The sequence below is a fragment of the Anastrepha obliqua genome, chromosome 2, assembly GCF_027943255.1.
Source record: "Anastrepha obliqua isolate idAnaObli1 chromosome 2, idAnaObli1_1.0, whole genome shotgun sequence".
Classification (NCBI taxonomy): Eukaryota; Metazoa; Arthropoda; class Insecta; order Diptera; family Tephritidae; genus Anastrepha; species Anastrepha obliqua.
In genome coordinates, this window is record NC_072893.1 from 116,424,587 (window position 1) to 116,437,856 (window position 13,270).

General features: G+C 36.9%; 2 protein-coding genes across 3 annotated transcripts in view; one reads left to right on the forward strand and one right to left on the reverse strand.

Moving 5' to 3' along the window:
• Window positions 1-918: 918 nt before the first annotated feature.
• On the reverse strand, window positions 919-8,553 carry LOC129238497 (RILP-like protein homolog). The gene is made up of 5 exons (XM_054873532.1): window positions 7,754-8,553; window positions 7,385-7,693; window positions 5,547-6,028; window positions 5,158-5,253; window positions 919-2,415 (listed from the first exon to the last, which is right to left on the reverse strand). Exons 1-5 carry the CDS (start codon window positions 8,057-8,059, stop codon window positions 2,310-2,312), a joined length of 1,299 nt encoding a protein of 432 aa, XP_054729507.1. The 5' UTR covers window positions 8,060-8,553; the 3' UTR covers window positions 919-2,309.
• Window positions 8,554-9,903: 1,350 nt separating this feature from the next.
• The window catches only part of LOC129237047 (zinc finger FYVE domain-containing protein 1-like), a 30,658-nt gene continuing 27,291 nt past the window's right edge, over window positions 9,904-13,270 (forward strand). For both annotated transcript variants that reach the window (XM_054871437.1, XM_054871440.1), the window contains exon 1: window positions 9,904-10,416. In XM_054871437.1, coding sequence (XP_054727412.1) covers window positions 10,348-10,416 — 69 coding nt within the window. In that variant the 5' untranslated portion in view covers window positions 9,904-10,347. The remainder of the gene's footprint in view (window positions 10,417-13,270) is intronic.

Here is a 13,270-nt window from a genome sequence, read left to right on the forward strand (position 1 = left end):
CTCACACACAGTTTTACTAACAAACAGATAATTTAAAGAAAATTTTAAGACAATTTGGTCATATCCTGAATGCCTTTACATATTACAATTAAATACTGTTAACAAAAAAATTATGGTATTAAAAAATTTCTAAAAAATATATTAATGTAAAATGGGGGGAAAAATTATTTAATACTATATTAGCACAATAAATTAGAAAACGATGATTTAAATTTAATCATTTAAAGGATTTCGCGTTTTTTATTTATTAATATTTTTTTTTTTCTTTCAAAATCTTTCATCAAATATGTTTTGTGAACACACCTATGCTATGTTCAATTTAGTTCAATTCAGTGTTAAAGCTAAATGGTCTTTTATAAGTTAATTGGCATACAAAGTACGTGGAACGTTTTTGTGGAGGCGGACGTGCTAATAGGTGCCACCTAGAGCGAAAAATTGTTGCTTTCTTTTTCTCTTCTGATAAAGCACATCACAGTAAAACTGTCTAAATTCAAAATAAATTTTTAAGTAAAACATAGTACTAAACTAGCGCTTCACGTGAAATGGCTGTCAAAATCCTTACAAATTGAATTTCCGTGAAATATGCGTGAAATTTTCTATGTATCTCACGGCAAAGCAGTGCTCAGTTTATGCCGTGAAAACACCACGCAACATGATGCCAGCAAGATTGTAGTAAGCCGCTACAGCATCAACAATGCCAGCAACATTGTAGTAAACCGCTACAACAACAATGACAGCAACATTTTTTCACACCAATTTAAAATTCAAATGTCATTTAAAGTTGAGCGAAAACTGTCCGGGTTTGCGAGTGAAGTGTCTGAGTTCGCATACCCCGCAGATATGGCATTTTTCAGCGAAAAGTATTCGCAAAGAGTGTAAGTAAATCTTATTTATATATTTTTTGTGTCAATATATGCATGTATATATGTATTAATTTGTTTAAAAAGACGTTTCTTACCAAAATTTGCTAATTGTTTCTCGGGCGATACCCATAAATTTTACATTTCTTCTCATTTGACAATCAGTGTTGCCAGCAACATTCCACGGCAAATCAAATGCATATTCCCAGCAACATTTCACAGCACAGGTCTGTCACTTCAGCATCATTCCCCGTATATGTATGGGGTATGTTTATGCCACTACAACAACAACAACGGGCGTGTTATGTAGAAAGCGCTTTTTTTCTGAATAGGCTGCTTTACTGTTAGTTTTCCCAATTTAATACGCATTAGTGCAATTTAGAATAAAATTTCGGTCTTTGGTGTAATTACAATTATTTAGTGCATACAAATTTTGATAATGGCGACACATTTGCATGGTTTTTTTATTTTACTTGGTTTTTTTTTTGTGTTCGAGACATTCGAAAAAACAGTTTAGCACCTCACAAAATAATATAAAAAATAAATTACGAAATATTAAATAATACATATGTACGTGTTAGCATGCATAGGTGTGTACATATATATGTATGTGTGCTTAGACTTAATAGCATAAATAGCAAAATTGTGTATAAGACAATAAAGATATTTGCATGTATATAAAATAGAAAACACCTATAAACATATTTGGCTTTAATTTATGTATATTAAGGCGCGATAAATGAACAAAATGTAAATAGAATATCTAATTGCGTAACATTTAGGAGTGTTAATGCCCTTATTGCAGCAAAACAAAAAAATATTGTAGTTTAAAAATGTTTTAAACTTTCTAAAAAAAAAATAATAATTAAACCTAATTTTAAGTTATGAGGCTGCCTAACCTTCACACGGCTGACTAACATTTGTTTTGCTTACTCACATTTTTTTTACTTTTTCATTAAACCTTTAAGCACAAAAGTGCGCTATAGTAGCCTAAATAATACAATTTTAAACAATAGACGTCACTCTTTCGCTAAACTTCTCAAATTTTACATTTTTCACATAAGCTGGCAACAATATTCCAATCGTTAACCACATTTTTCTTGTACTCCAAGTTTTTACTTAACTCACGAGCCATTTTACACATTAAAATATTTCTCAACAGCCATCAAAACTTTTACGAATGCCATTACAATCTCTCAGAACATCACAATCTCTCAGAACATCACAAATTTTCAAAACATAAGCATAGAATAAAAAAAATGTTCATTTATCGCCCTTTTTGTGTTAATATTAACGCATTCACATATTTTATACTCTTCTTTTTACAATGTTTATTTTGCTGCAAAGGAATGTTTTTCACTTCCACAATTTTTTCTCTCAATTTGCGCCAACTCACTCTTTTACAAAAACAACAGTTGCAGCACTCCTACAAAACATTTGCATAGCAATTTACTTAACATCTCCATTGCCAGGTGTGGCGGAGAGCGCCATTTTCGATAGCGTAGCCAAGGAACGTTTGGAAGTATCCGAGGTGTCGGAAAACAGGCGGCGGAAGCTGGAAAGAAATTCATTGTTTAATAAAAATATTATTAGTGATTTGAATTTAAAACACACATATGAATTAAAATTTAATTTTATGACGGTTGGTGCATGACTACCATTCGGAAGAGCACAGGTTCGAAACACCAATTGATAGAAAACAGAGTTTTCTAAAAGCGATCACTCCTTGGCACACAATGACAACAAGCCGAGTGCATTTCTGCCATGAAAAAAACTCATCATAAAAAAGTCTGCCGTTCAAGGTCGGCGTAAAACTCTAGGTTCCTCCATTTGTGGAAAACTTCAAAAAGAACACCACAAATAAGAGGAAGAGCTCAACCAAACACCCAAACACGGTTTTTGCTCACAGCTACACCTACGTACGAAACACCTCTTCACAATCTACCACTCTCCACGCGGAAATGCCGAAAAGGTATTACCTCACGGAAGTGGTTAGCTCATAAGCTGCTAGTTATTACGTCTACAAAGCTCCACGCGTCTTAACTCATCGTAAATTCGCTTCCAGTTGTCACCCAATTTCAGCATAAAATGTGTAATATTTTCTCCGTTTAATATGTTACATGTTTCGGGAGCATAGCGTGGGCATTAGAACAAGACGTGATCAACGTCTTCTTCCCTCTCCGTGCAGATTGTGCAGTTTGGGGAACTATCATGGCCGAATCTATGGAGGTATTTTCGAAATACCTTGTGCTTTGAAGAAATCGGGTTAGGTGAAAGCTATTTCCTAGTTCCCTTATTAAACTTCAGATAGAGCTTGGGTGGACTGAGCATATGTGCCTTTCTTCTGGCTGAAAATGGCCGCGATTTCTCAACCTTCACTACGTCAAAGCACTGCATTCAAGAAGAAGGTGCATTGGAGTCTCCTGGGTTTGGTGGCAAAAACAGCTAGAGTCAGTGGACCATATCCCGATCATGTGCAGATGACTACGCAGTCTGCAGTGACCTGGTTGTACCCTCCCAGTAAGGATTTCACCTAGCTTAGTCCCATAGTTTGGTGCCAGCAAACCTAGTTTAGTCCTAGCTCAGCACTCATAAACTTCTCCTTGATGGTGTGTTGTCCCATAGCCTCTCTCGCCAATGCACCCCGCTATTTCGATCTCAGTGATACCTGTGTGTTCAGACACTCAAATTAGCCGGATGCGGTTGTGCGTTCCTAACAGATTAAGTTTCTCGATACACTCAAGGACCAGTGAAGGCTTGATCTCACAGGACGATAGGGCCGTGAGTGCCGCCTGACTGTCGCTCAGAATGACAATTCCCTAATTTCTCTCTAAGTTTATCTTTGTACATATACAGATGGCGTACATCTCCGTAAAGGGTACACTCCTGTAGTTTCTTTTCAAATGCAGGTCTACTCCTGTTTAACTTATCGTTCGGTTCAATTCTGAACTTCTTTTCGAAATTGGTGACTTAAGTGATGACTGTAGTGACTCTCAGCGCACAAGCGACCGCTCCATATGCCAACATTGGTCTTATTATCATGATGTACAGGATTTTATTGAAAAGTAATGAGCCTTCCCGCGCGGAGCATCTGCCAAGCGAGCAACTGAATCGGCTGGTGGGGACCGTTGGACCTTTCCCTTCCACTAGAAACCGGTCCCAGTTCGCTAGCAACAGCGGGGCAGTCAACATCACTCCGCGCGTGAAAGCTGTTTTAAAAGTGTGTTAGGATTTTGCAGTGACGAAAATGCAGCGATCATCTTTTTCGACTCTCGAGGCATGGTCCACAAGGAGTTTGTACATCCGGCATTTTACAAAGAAGTGCTCCTTCGGCTGAAAAACCGCGTCGCCCGGGAGCGGCCCGACCTCGTCAACAATTGCGCCCTCCATCACGACAATGCGCCGGCGCACACCGCCTTCCTCTGCACCTCTGCATTGACCAAGATAGGGGTTCCGGTGCTTTCCCACTCTCCCTACAGCCCAGCCTGCCCCCTCCGGACTTTTTCTTACACCCGCGCCTGAAACGAAAGCTGAAGGGGAGGCGTTTCGACTCCATCGAGGCGATCCAAAAAGCTGTGACAGCCAAATTGAACGCGATTCCGGCGGATGAGTTTACAAAATGTTTCCTGCAGTGAAGGACCGCTACCAGCGGTGTATTGACGCTCAAGGGTCCTATTTTGAAGAATATTAATTGTATAAGCCAAAAGGTTTAATAAAACTGCTTAAAAAAATAAGGCTCATTACTTTTCAATCAAACCCTGTATAACTATCTCAGGATTCTTGAGCTACAACTCCAGGATTTTCCTGCTAGACGTTTGCAGATCATGAGAGCCTTTGTAGCTTTGGACAAGGTGGCATCAGCATGCCTCTTCCAACTAAGCTTAGCATCCAGGACATAGACAAAATGTTTAACTTCGCTGACCAAACCAACAGCAACCCAGTCAATGCTGATCTCTTTACGCCTTGCTCTACCGGCGTGTTCTGATAGCTTTATACTCTCTGCATTTCTTTCGCCAAAATGTCTACGGCAACTAGTCATGCAATAACGAAGGAAGCGTTATCCGAAATTGTACAGAAGCCGCAGTTAGTCCGCAAAGTGCTTTGTTTAAATAGACGGCTATCAGTTTTTTTGTGCAGCTATTTATGTTCAATGCATCAGCTCAGATCGGTGCGGCATACAAAAACATGCAGGAACATCGCTTTGCCTCAATATACTGTACTTATACATGCCTTTGCTTGCATTTAACTTGGCATCTATTAAAGCCAAACCACTTTTCTTTATACAACAGTTACTCACAATTTGCGTATGCCCGATTCACTGCTCTTCTTCCAAGGAGCATCGTCTGGCTCGTAAGGTAAAGGCCCTTGTACGGGTGCATCATGGTCAGGTGGCCTGCAAAAGGTAAACGAACAAAAGTTACACGATAAATGGCTGAGCACATATAATATAAGGCCAAAAAAAAACTTTTTAAAAAGCAAAATTCAAAACAACAATGAAAAAAATTTAAACAAATGTAAAGAAACTTAAAGAAATATAAAGAAAAGAGCTTTAATTCGCACTAGCATTGTAAGGCACAATACGGGTAGCTACTCTCGCCACCACTAAAGCGTAGCCTACTCAACCCACACAGCAAAGTAAACTAAACGCCTCGTCACCCTACAAACTATTATCTGATTGTTACTCACGTGCCGCACTCCGCCTCATGCGCTTCCTGTGATTCATCATCAACCTCATCATCTTCGTCATCATAATCATACGAACTTGAATCACCACCACCACCACCGGCACCATTGTTGTTGCCTCCCCCACACGCTGCTGTCACTTTAGCATTGTTGGGTTTGAGTGCCTTCAACTCTTCGGTTAAATTGTCAACTGTACTGATTAATTCGTCGCGCTCACAAATTAACTCCTTCAACTGTAGAGTTGTGTACCGCGGACGATTCGGATCGTTCGGATCCTCGCTGCATGACTTTACCAAATCCTCATTCTCCTTTTCGGCCAGCCCAAGTTGCTTGCGTAATTGATTAATGTCGCGGTATTGGTCCTGCAGTTGGGCGAGAAAATCGGCGCGCTCCTCACACAGCGTCTTCACCTGAGACTGCAACATTTTGCGCCGACGATGCGCATCTCGCCCGGACGACTTTAACCGATCTATCTGTATGTGTAGCTGTAAAGAAATCAAAGCAAGCAGCAAGAATACCAAATAAATATAATAAATTGCCAAGGTAGTGGGAGTACAGGGTATGTAAAAAAGAGTCATAAAATGCCAGGATATACAAACAAATAAGAAAAAAAAAACAAATGCCCACACATTTAAGAATCCAATTATGGTGCGGAAAAACTTTTTCAAGTTAAGACTTCGTTGATGCTGCTGCACTGGCAGCTGCATATAATTGGCAACAAGTTGATTAAATTAGCAAAAGTTAACGAGCGTTAAATACACTTTATGATGACCTGAATAATGGGAAAAGTCGCCAAACTGCGCTGTGGCATAGCAGCGGTGACTAATTAATTTTTAGCAAAGTTTGAAAAGTTGTGGAAACACAAAAATGTGAAGGAATTGAGCGGGCGAAAAATGTAAATTTGCTTTAATTGATTAAAGTTTTTAGTTACGAGTTAGCAACGAACCATATTCATGTTAAGGTATTTCTTTCAACAGTGTGCGACTGGCGTTGAGACCTAAATATATATACAAGCAAAGCCAATTATATGAAATATAAATTTCTACTTAAGTCATTGTCTTATTCTAACTTAGAGAAAGATAGTAAAATTCCCATTTTGCAATGCACACATATCTGTGTAGTCCATAACAAAACTTATCTTCAGGCGCGTTATGGTAAGGGGTTAGGGGTAGTCAGAATTTTCAAAAAATTCAGAATTTCAGAATTCTTAAAAATATTGTGTGAAAATTTGAAGTGAATTCGACAAATAATTTTCGAGTTATTCAACAATTAACAAAGGGCGCTCGGGCAAAAACAAACAAAAACTTTAAATGAGTTTTTCTTAAAACTATGTTTTTTGAACTGGTGATCACCGCTCTACTAGATTTCAATAAAATGTATACTGCTTTTGAAAAAAAACACAAAAAACTCGTGCCTGATAGGATTTTTTTTTTCGCCAAAAATATCGATATTTTTTTAACAATTAATTGTCGATTTTTTCTCGAAAATCTGAAAAATATTTCCTGTCTATTAATAAAACTAATTTCTCTTGTCCGATTGTGATGATCACCGTAAGGGAGGTATGAGATTCTTAAAATGATCAGAGACTACAGGAGCAGCAATCAAAGATGTGTAAGCTGCTGCTTCATTGAGTGTTAACACGTTCCGTTGCGAAGTTCTTGTGATTGTGCACGAATTTTAATATGGATTTTTATAACCTCAATTATGGAAATTGTTTGAAAATTGTTGTACTTCCTTGCATTTTTTGGTGATTAGCCAGTAATTCTATATTGCCACCGCTTCAAATTAAATTAAATCCTCGCTCTTAGTATTGCACCCTTTATTTCGAACAACAAACTTACATTCTCGATTTCTCCATATTTTTCCTGCAACTCGTGTTCCTTCAGTTTCAACTCGTCACGCTGTTTATAAATTTGTTCCTTTAAACGTTGCAGTACTTGAGTATCCGTGAGCGCACTATTCAGTTCATTATTCGTTATACTAATAATACTTTCGGTTAAACTGGCACCTAGGCCCGATGACTGAGCCGAAGAGGATTGCAAATCTTGCGTCTGCTTGACGAGCCGCTTATTTTCATCTTGCAGAGTCTGTACCACTTCAACCAATTCATTGGTTTCAGTACGCCATTGTTCTTCAAGCACTTCCATTTCCTGTAAGCATAAAATAAATTATATAAATATGTTTATTCAAATTGTTCCACCATTGTTTACCCTTTCAAATCGCCTGCGATATTCGGCCTTTTCTGATTTTTCACTTTCAAGTTGTGCAATTTTTTCTCGCAATTCCTGTATAGTAGCATTTTCCCTCTCATTCTTGGTTGCCAGTGCCTCAAGCAGCTCCAGCGTATTGATGATCTTCGGCATGATTCCCGTAACTGCATCGGGTCCGTAACGATCAATAATTCTTTCATACTCCTTGCCAATATCCGATGCTAAATCGTAAACATCAACAACGGCGATGTCATCGATGGCATCCAGCACCATTTCGCCCATTTCATTGATGTGAAAACCGGGCATGTAGTTTTAAACTTGATAGAATATTCCCCACACACGAATCAATTGAAAGTTGTATACCAAATAAAAAATAAAAAAAGGAAATATTTTCGGTTTGAGATGTTCGCTTGCTACTATGCGACCGTTGCGCCTACAGCAAAATCCGCCTTGTCCGAGTTTTTTATATCTAAGGACGACTTTTATTGCGCGTGAACTTTTCAGCAGTAACACTTTTAATCTCTGCCAATGCACTACCGATACTACGCTGAGCCTACACTCGGAGCGCTATGGCGATATTCCTTTTAGTAACCAATTATTTTGAGGAGTATACACAAAACTTTTTTATAATAATTTATACACGTTTAAAAACTGGATTTCCGCACTGTAATATAGATTTCACGATTTTTCTTTATAAATATGTTCACTAAAAATTAGTTGTATATATAAGTGTTTAGTCCTCGCAGCAGCTGAAAATGTTTGACTACTCCTTTTTACAGTATTCGAAAAAATCGCATGAGTAATCTTTTTGGATCACAGATGACGACACACAGAGTTGCACTTGATAGTTGATATATACAATGAAAAATTATGAAAATTATTATAAAATTTTTAGTATTTAGCATACTATTTCAGGATAAATTAAAAAAAAATGTTGCCAACTATTTAGTTTCTTTAATTTTTTTGTATTTACTTCAATATATTATAGCGGTATTCACACCTAGCAGTTTGACTTTTTCCCAAGAACGATAGATTACAAGATTTCGCCTTCCGCATTCACTGCGATTTCATCGCTGCGAATATACAAACGAAAGGAAGGGAAATTACTTGTTTGTGACGAAAGCAATACAAATTGTCAAACACAAGAATTATACACAATCACACTTTCTTGTCACAGCATAATCGACAAAAAAACACAAAAGAAACTTCATTTGGAGGTATTTTTATAATACGTGCTTTCACAATTGAGCACTTAGAACTTTATTTTTATCAGTTTGCTTAATTTACTATTCCTAAATCTTAAAGTCATTTGGTTGCTTTTATGGGGTCACTCAATTGTCAAATTCACCATACGCAAATCAGCGATTTGCGGAAGGCGCCACCTTTTGTATTCTCTACATCGTGTTGAAATTTGGAGCTTGTAATGGGAAAGCACTCTTCATCTGTGTTGTTGCTTTGTTCGTTTGTTTACACTTTCATTGAAATTTTGATATACAAACCAACAAATTTTATAAACAAAATATATGTAAATCAGTGATGATAGAGTACAAGGCTGCGCCTTCCGTCCATGTGTCGTTAGGCTCCATGAATAAACAAACAATCGGAAGGCGAAATCAATAGGAACTACCAAACACAAGAAATTTTACATGCACACGCGCTCATTCTCGCCGCGGGATCATGCATATAAATTTGCAAAAAACTATATTAGGAGACTTTATATTCACTCGTGCCTTCACAATTTAAAACTCACAAAACACAATATTACCAAGCCATTCATTGAATTTCCACAAACATGTAATTTCTCTGCCTTGTGTTTGCTTTGTATTGGAAAGGAGCCTGACGTCAGATTTGCCGAACTCGTGAAAGAAATAAAGTAAGTGTTTCGGGTAAACGACACCTTCTGTAGTCAATTCGCCTTGTTGTGATTTGTGGTTTTGAATGTTAAAATGCACGGCTTCTTCGTTGGCGCTTTGTTTGTTTGCTAACATTTTCATTGAAATTTTTGTATTTAAAGCAACAAATTTTTAAAAACAAAATGCATGTAAATTTTGTTGTTGTTCTACCGAAGTCACATTCTATGAATTCGCCTTGCTCTGACCGTACGTCTGACAGAGAACGTACGTTATCTCGTTGCAATGTTGTCTGATTTGTTTTCTTCTTTGGTTTGCCTGTTTTAGTCGAGTGAAAATTTTTTAGCTCCTCTTAAAACTATCAATTCTAATTAGAAAAGTCATTGATAATAAAAACAACTTGTGTTTCGTGACAAAAGCAAATCAATTAAAATAAATGTTGAATCATTTGTGTGTTTTACAAACATTAAGGCGTGGTAGAGCAAATAACAGGAAATAGCTGGAAAAGCGGTGCTACGCGATCCCATTGTCTTTGTCTTGACATTCGTGGAATTTCATTAGCTGAAAACAAAGCAAGTTTTCTGTCTGCATATAACCAATCGCCAGCGACGCGGCGTTAAGTTTTATATTCCTTTTTTAAATCCTGTAGGCCAAGTTAAAACTGCTGTAAACAAAACGTGCTTCATAGTCTGTGAGTGTTGTTTTTTTTTGTTTTTGTTTTTCTACATATTAAACGTGTGAAAAATGTTCAATAAGAATTTATCGGTGAATTCGGCCATTATGGAAGCATTAGAAACGCCGCCTGGAATCGAGGTATTTATCAAAATAGATTATTTCTCAATTAACCAATAATATGTATTGCGTATGTACACAAGGTGCACTGGGTACCAGTTCAATTGCTTTAGAGAATAGTTCGTATAAGAAAAACAAAAACAAAACGTGCGCAGCAAATTGCGTATCAGAAATAAACCATTAATATAGTAAAAAGCTGCGATATTAATTTTTAATTCCATAAAAGAAAAACCATAAATATTACATGCTTTGTGATAAGTGAGCCGTATATAAACCACTAGCTGCGCTGATAACACAGCGGCTTTGACTAGTAAATTGCACGCTACTACAAAACTTACGGTAACAACAACATACAGTCGGTTCATGTGTTGGTATAGAAAGAAAAAGAAGATGAGCACGCATGCTGAAAGGAGGTGTGTCACGTAACTTCATACGTTTTATACATCACGTTCGTAAACTGTGCTGATAGCGGAGGATTTGCCTCCTTTGATTTCTAGTTTTCTTGCTAGAATAAGAATGCAGTTTTGTGCACTTGATAACCTTCTAGCTTGCACTGTCAATTAATATTGATTATTAAAAACACATAGATTCTCTGGGCGCAATACATTGCGAGAGTACATACAGCACGTGTATTTAAATAATGTGACAAACCTTCTTAATAAAAACAAAGGCGTATTTATTTTGTTTTACAAATATATATATGTACATAGTCGTACATCAATTTCCATAAAAGTAGCACACATTTACGTCAACGTTGGCACCTGAGTAATTTACCTTTTATGTTAATTTGGTATAAATATTTGCTAAATTTATAGTATTTGTATGTAACATAGTATTCCACCATGGTTGGATTGAGTAGGGCCTGTTGAAGAAAAACACGCATTCTGCAATATCAAATACTTCACATATTCTGTAACAATAAAAACAAGTTAAATCACATTAAAAATATTAATATTAAAAAAAAAAAACAAAGATTAGCCGTGTTTAATAACACAAAAATTCTTATTAGAAATTCGTAATATTTTCAAGTATCTAAGCGTTCGTTAACGCCGAAAAATTATCCACTACTCAAAAATTGAGAGGTTATCTATGATTGTGAGAGCGAAGTTGACATGATTGTGATATGATTGTGAGAGCGAAGTTGACAGTTTGATACCAGAGAAACGCTTATTTTATGCTAGAGAAGTTTCTAGCCCACAAAAATAGTCCGTCACGATAAAATTTGATCTGCAAGCATACGATTGAACTTTTTGTAAACAAACAAATGAAGTTTTTATGGAATTTCATATTTTGTGCGCATCTGTTCGGCTATCTGTCTTGCGCTGGTTTTCAAATGGGGGTTTATAGTTAGAAGCGATAAAGGGGAAAATGTATCAACGAGAAACCTGAGTATATAAAGTATATCTGTGGTAATTTTTTTGGGCAACTCAAGAATTTATAAGCCAACCCAGCTGATATATCTTCTTCTACCGGTTTTTGCAAGTGATGGCCAATTTTCCGTAACTTTTTTGCTTTTTCTTTATTCTCTTGGGAGAGAATTTTCACTTACGCTTTTGATTTTGATTGGTAGATGGTGGTGGCTAATTTTTGGTTTTGGAACATAACTATCGCGTGTTTTTTTAGCTGCGTGCGATCTATCGACATGAATAACTATTGTTTCATAGCTGAAAATGGCAAACTGTGTTCACATTTCTGTTCAGTAAGGTTCGGCAAGTCAACATGAATCGAACAATGATTTCGAATCGTGGAAATTTACTTTGAACAAAAAAAAAATCTGTTCTCGCAGTTCATAGAGCTTAGGCGGCATCATCGGTTCTTATTGCTTTCGAAATGAGAAAGGAGCTGCCGTTACGGTGAATGGCGAGTGCTATCGAGCCATGCTGACTAAATATTTATTTCCATAAATTAATCAGCTAAACATCGACGACATTTGGTTCCAACAACAATGGCCCAACTTGCCACACAGCGCGCTTATTAATCGATTTATTGTAATGTTCAAGCCACCATTGACCCGATTTACACGAGGAGACATCTGGAAGGGAAACATTTTGTTCGAGGGCGAAGGACGGTCGGGGAAGAGAGAAGGGATTTTGTCTCCCGTACTCGGCGACACGCTTTGCTCTTCTTATTCGTATTTCCAATCTTTCCAATTTTTGATAGTTGCTTCATTCGTTTTCTTCTTTTGTGGGAGAAGGTTCTGAGTTATGTGTTGGTTTTCAAGCAAACGGAAGATAACAACGATGACAAACATCCGAACGCTGCTTGGGTAATGCACGATTATTTTTGCTAGTAAAGTAGGTATAATTTAAAATATATTATGGGGCATGTTTATGTTGAATTCTAATTTTCCTCGCATTTCTAGTTACTCAAGTTAATTTTAAGTTAATTATTTACATATGAAGTATTTTTAATTTAATTTTTTTTATTCAAGTATAAGAATTTATAAATATATTTCAATAAAAAAACAACAAATTATTTATTATTTAACCAGTTTGCATTTTTCATTCATATATTTAAGAAACTGTTGTCGAACGCTCTCTGCTTTACATGTAAGCGCGTGCTAGAATACATCCGAACCAGACGATGCTAAAGTATTAAATGTCAAAATGTCGCGGAAACATTTTTGCCCGTGTGAACGCGAATGAAACTTCAAAAGAGAATTTCCAGTGTCTCCCTTCCAGATGTCTCCTCGTGTAAATCGGGTCATTGACGCCATACGGCCGGTTTTATTGAAAAAAGTAGTCAAAATATTGGACTGATCGAATGGACCATGTAACTCGTAGTAGCCTAGGCAGACATATGTCAGATATCATATCCAAAAAGTAAATACCATGAAATTATCTACCAGATTATGATAAAAAAATACATTACCATG

What these genes read in the sequence shown, in the direction of transcription:
- LOC129238497 (XM_054873532.1), bottom strand. Translation starts at nt 8,059, where the DNA reads ATGCCCGGTTTTCACATCAATGAAATGGGCGAAATGGTGCTGGATGCC. An exon ending in AATATGGAGAAATCGAGAAT is followed by an intron (nt 6,029 to 7,384) that starts GTAAGTTTGTTG and finishes ATTTCTTTACAG; the next exon opens with CTACACATACAGATAGATCG. An exon ending in GAATCGGGCATACGCAAATT is followed by an intron (nt 2,416 to 5,157) that starts GTGAGTAACTGT and finishes ATTTCTTTCCAG; the next exon opens with CTTCCGCCGCCTGTTTTCCG.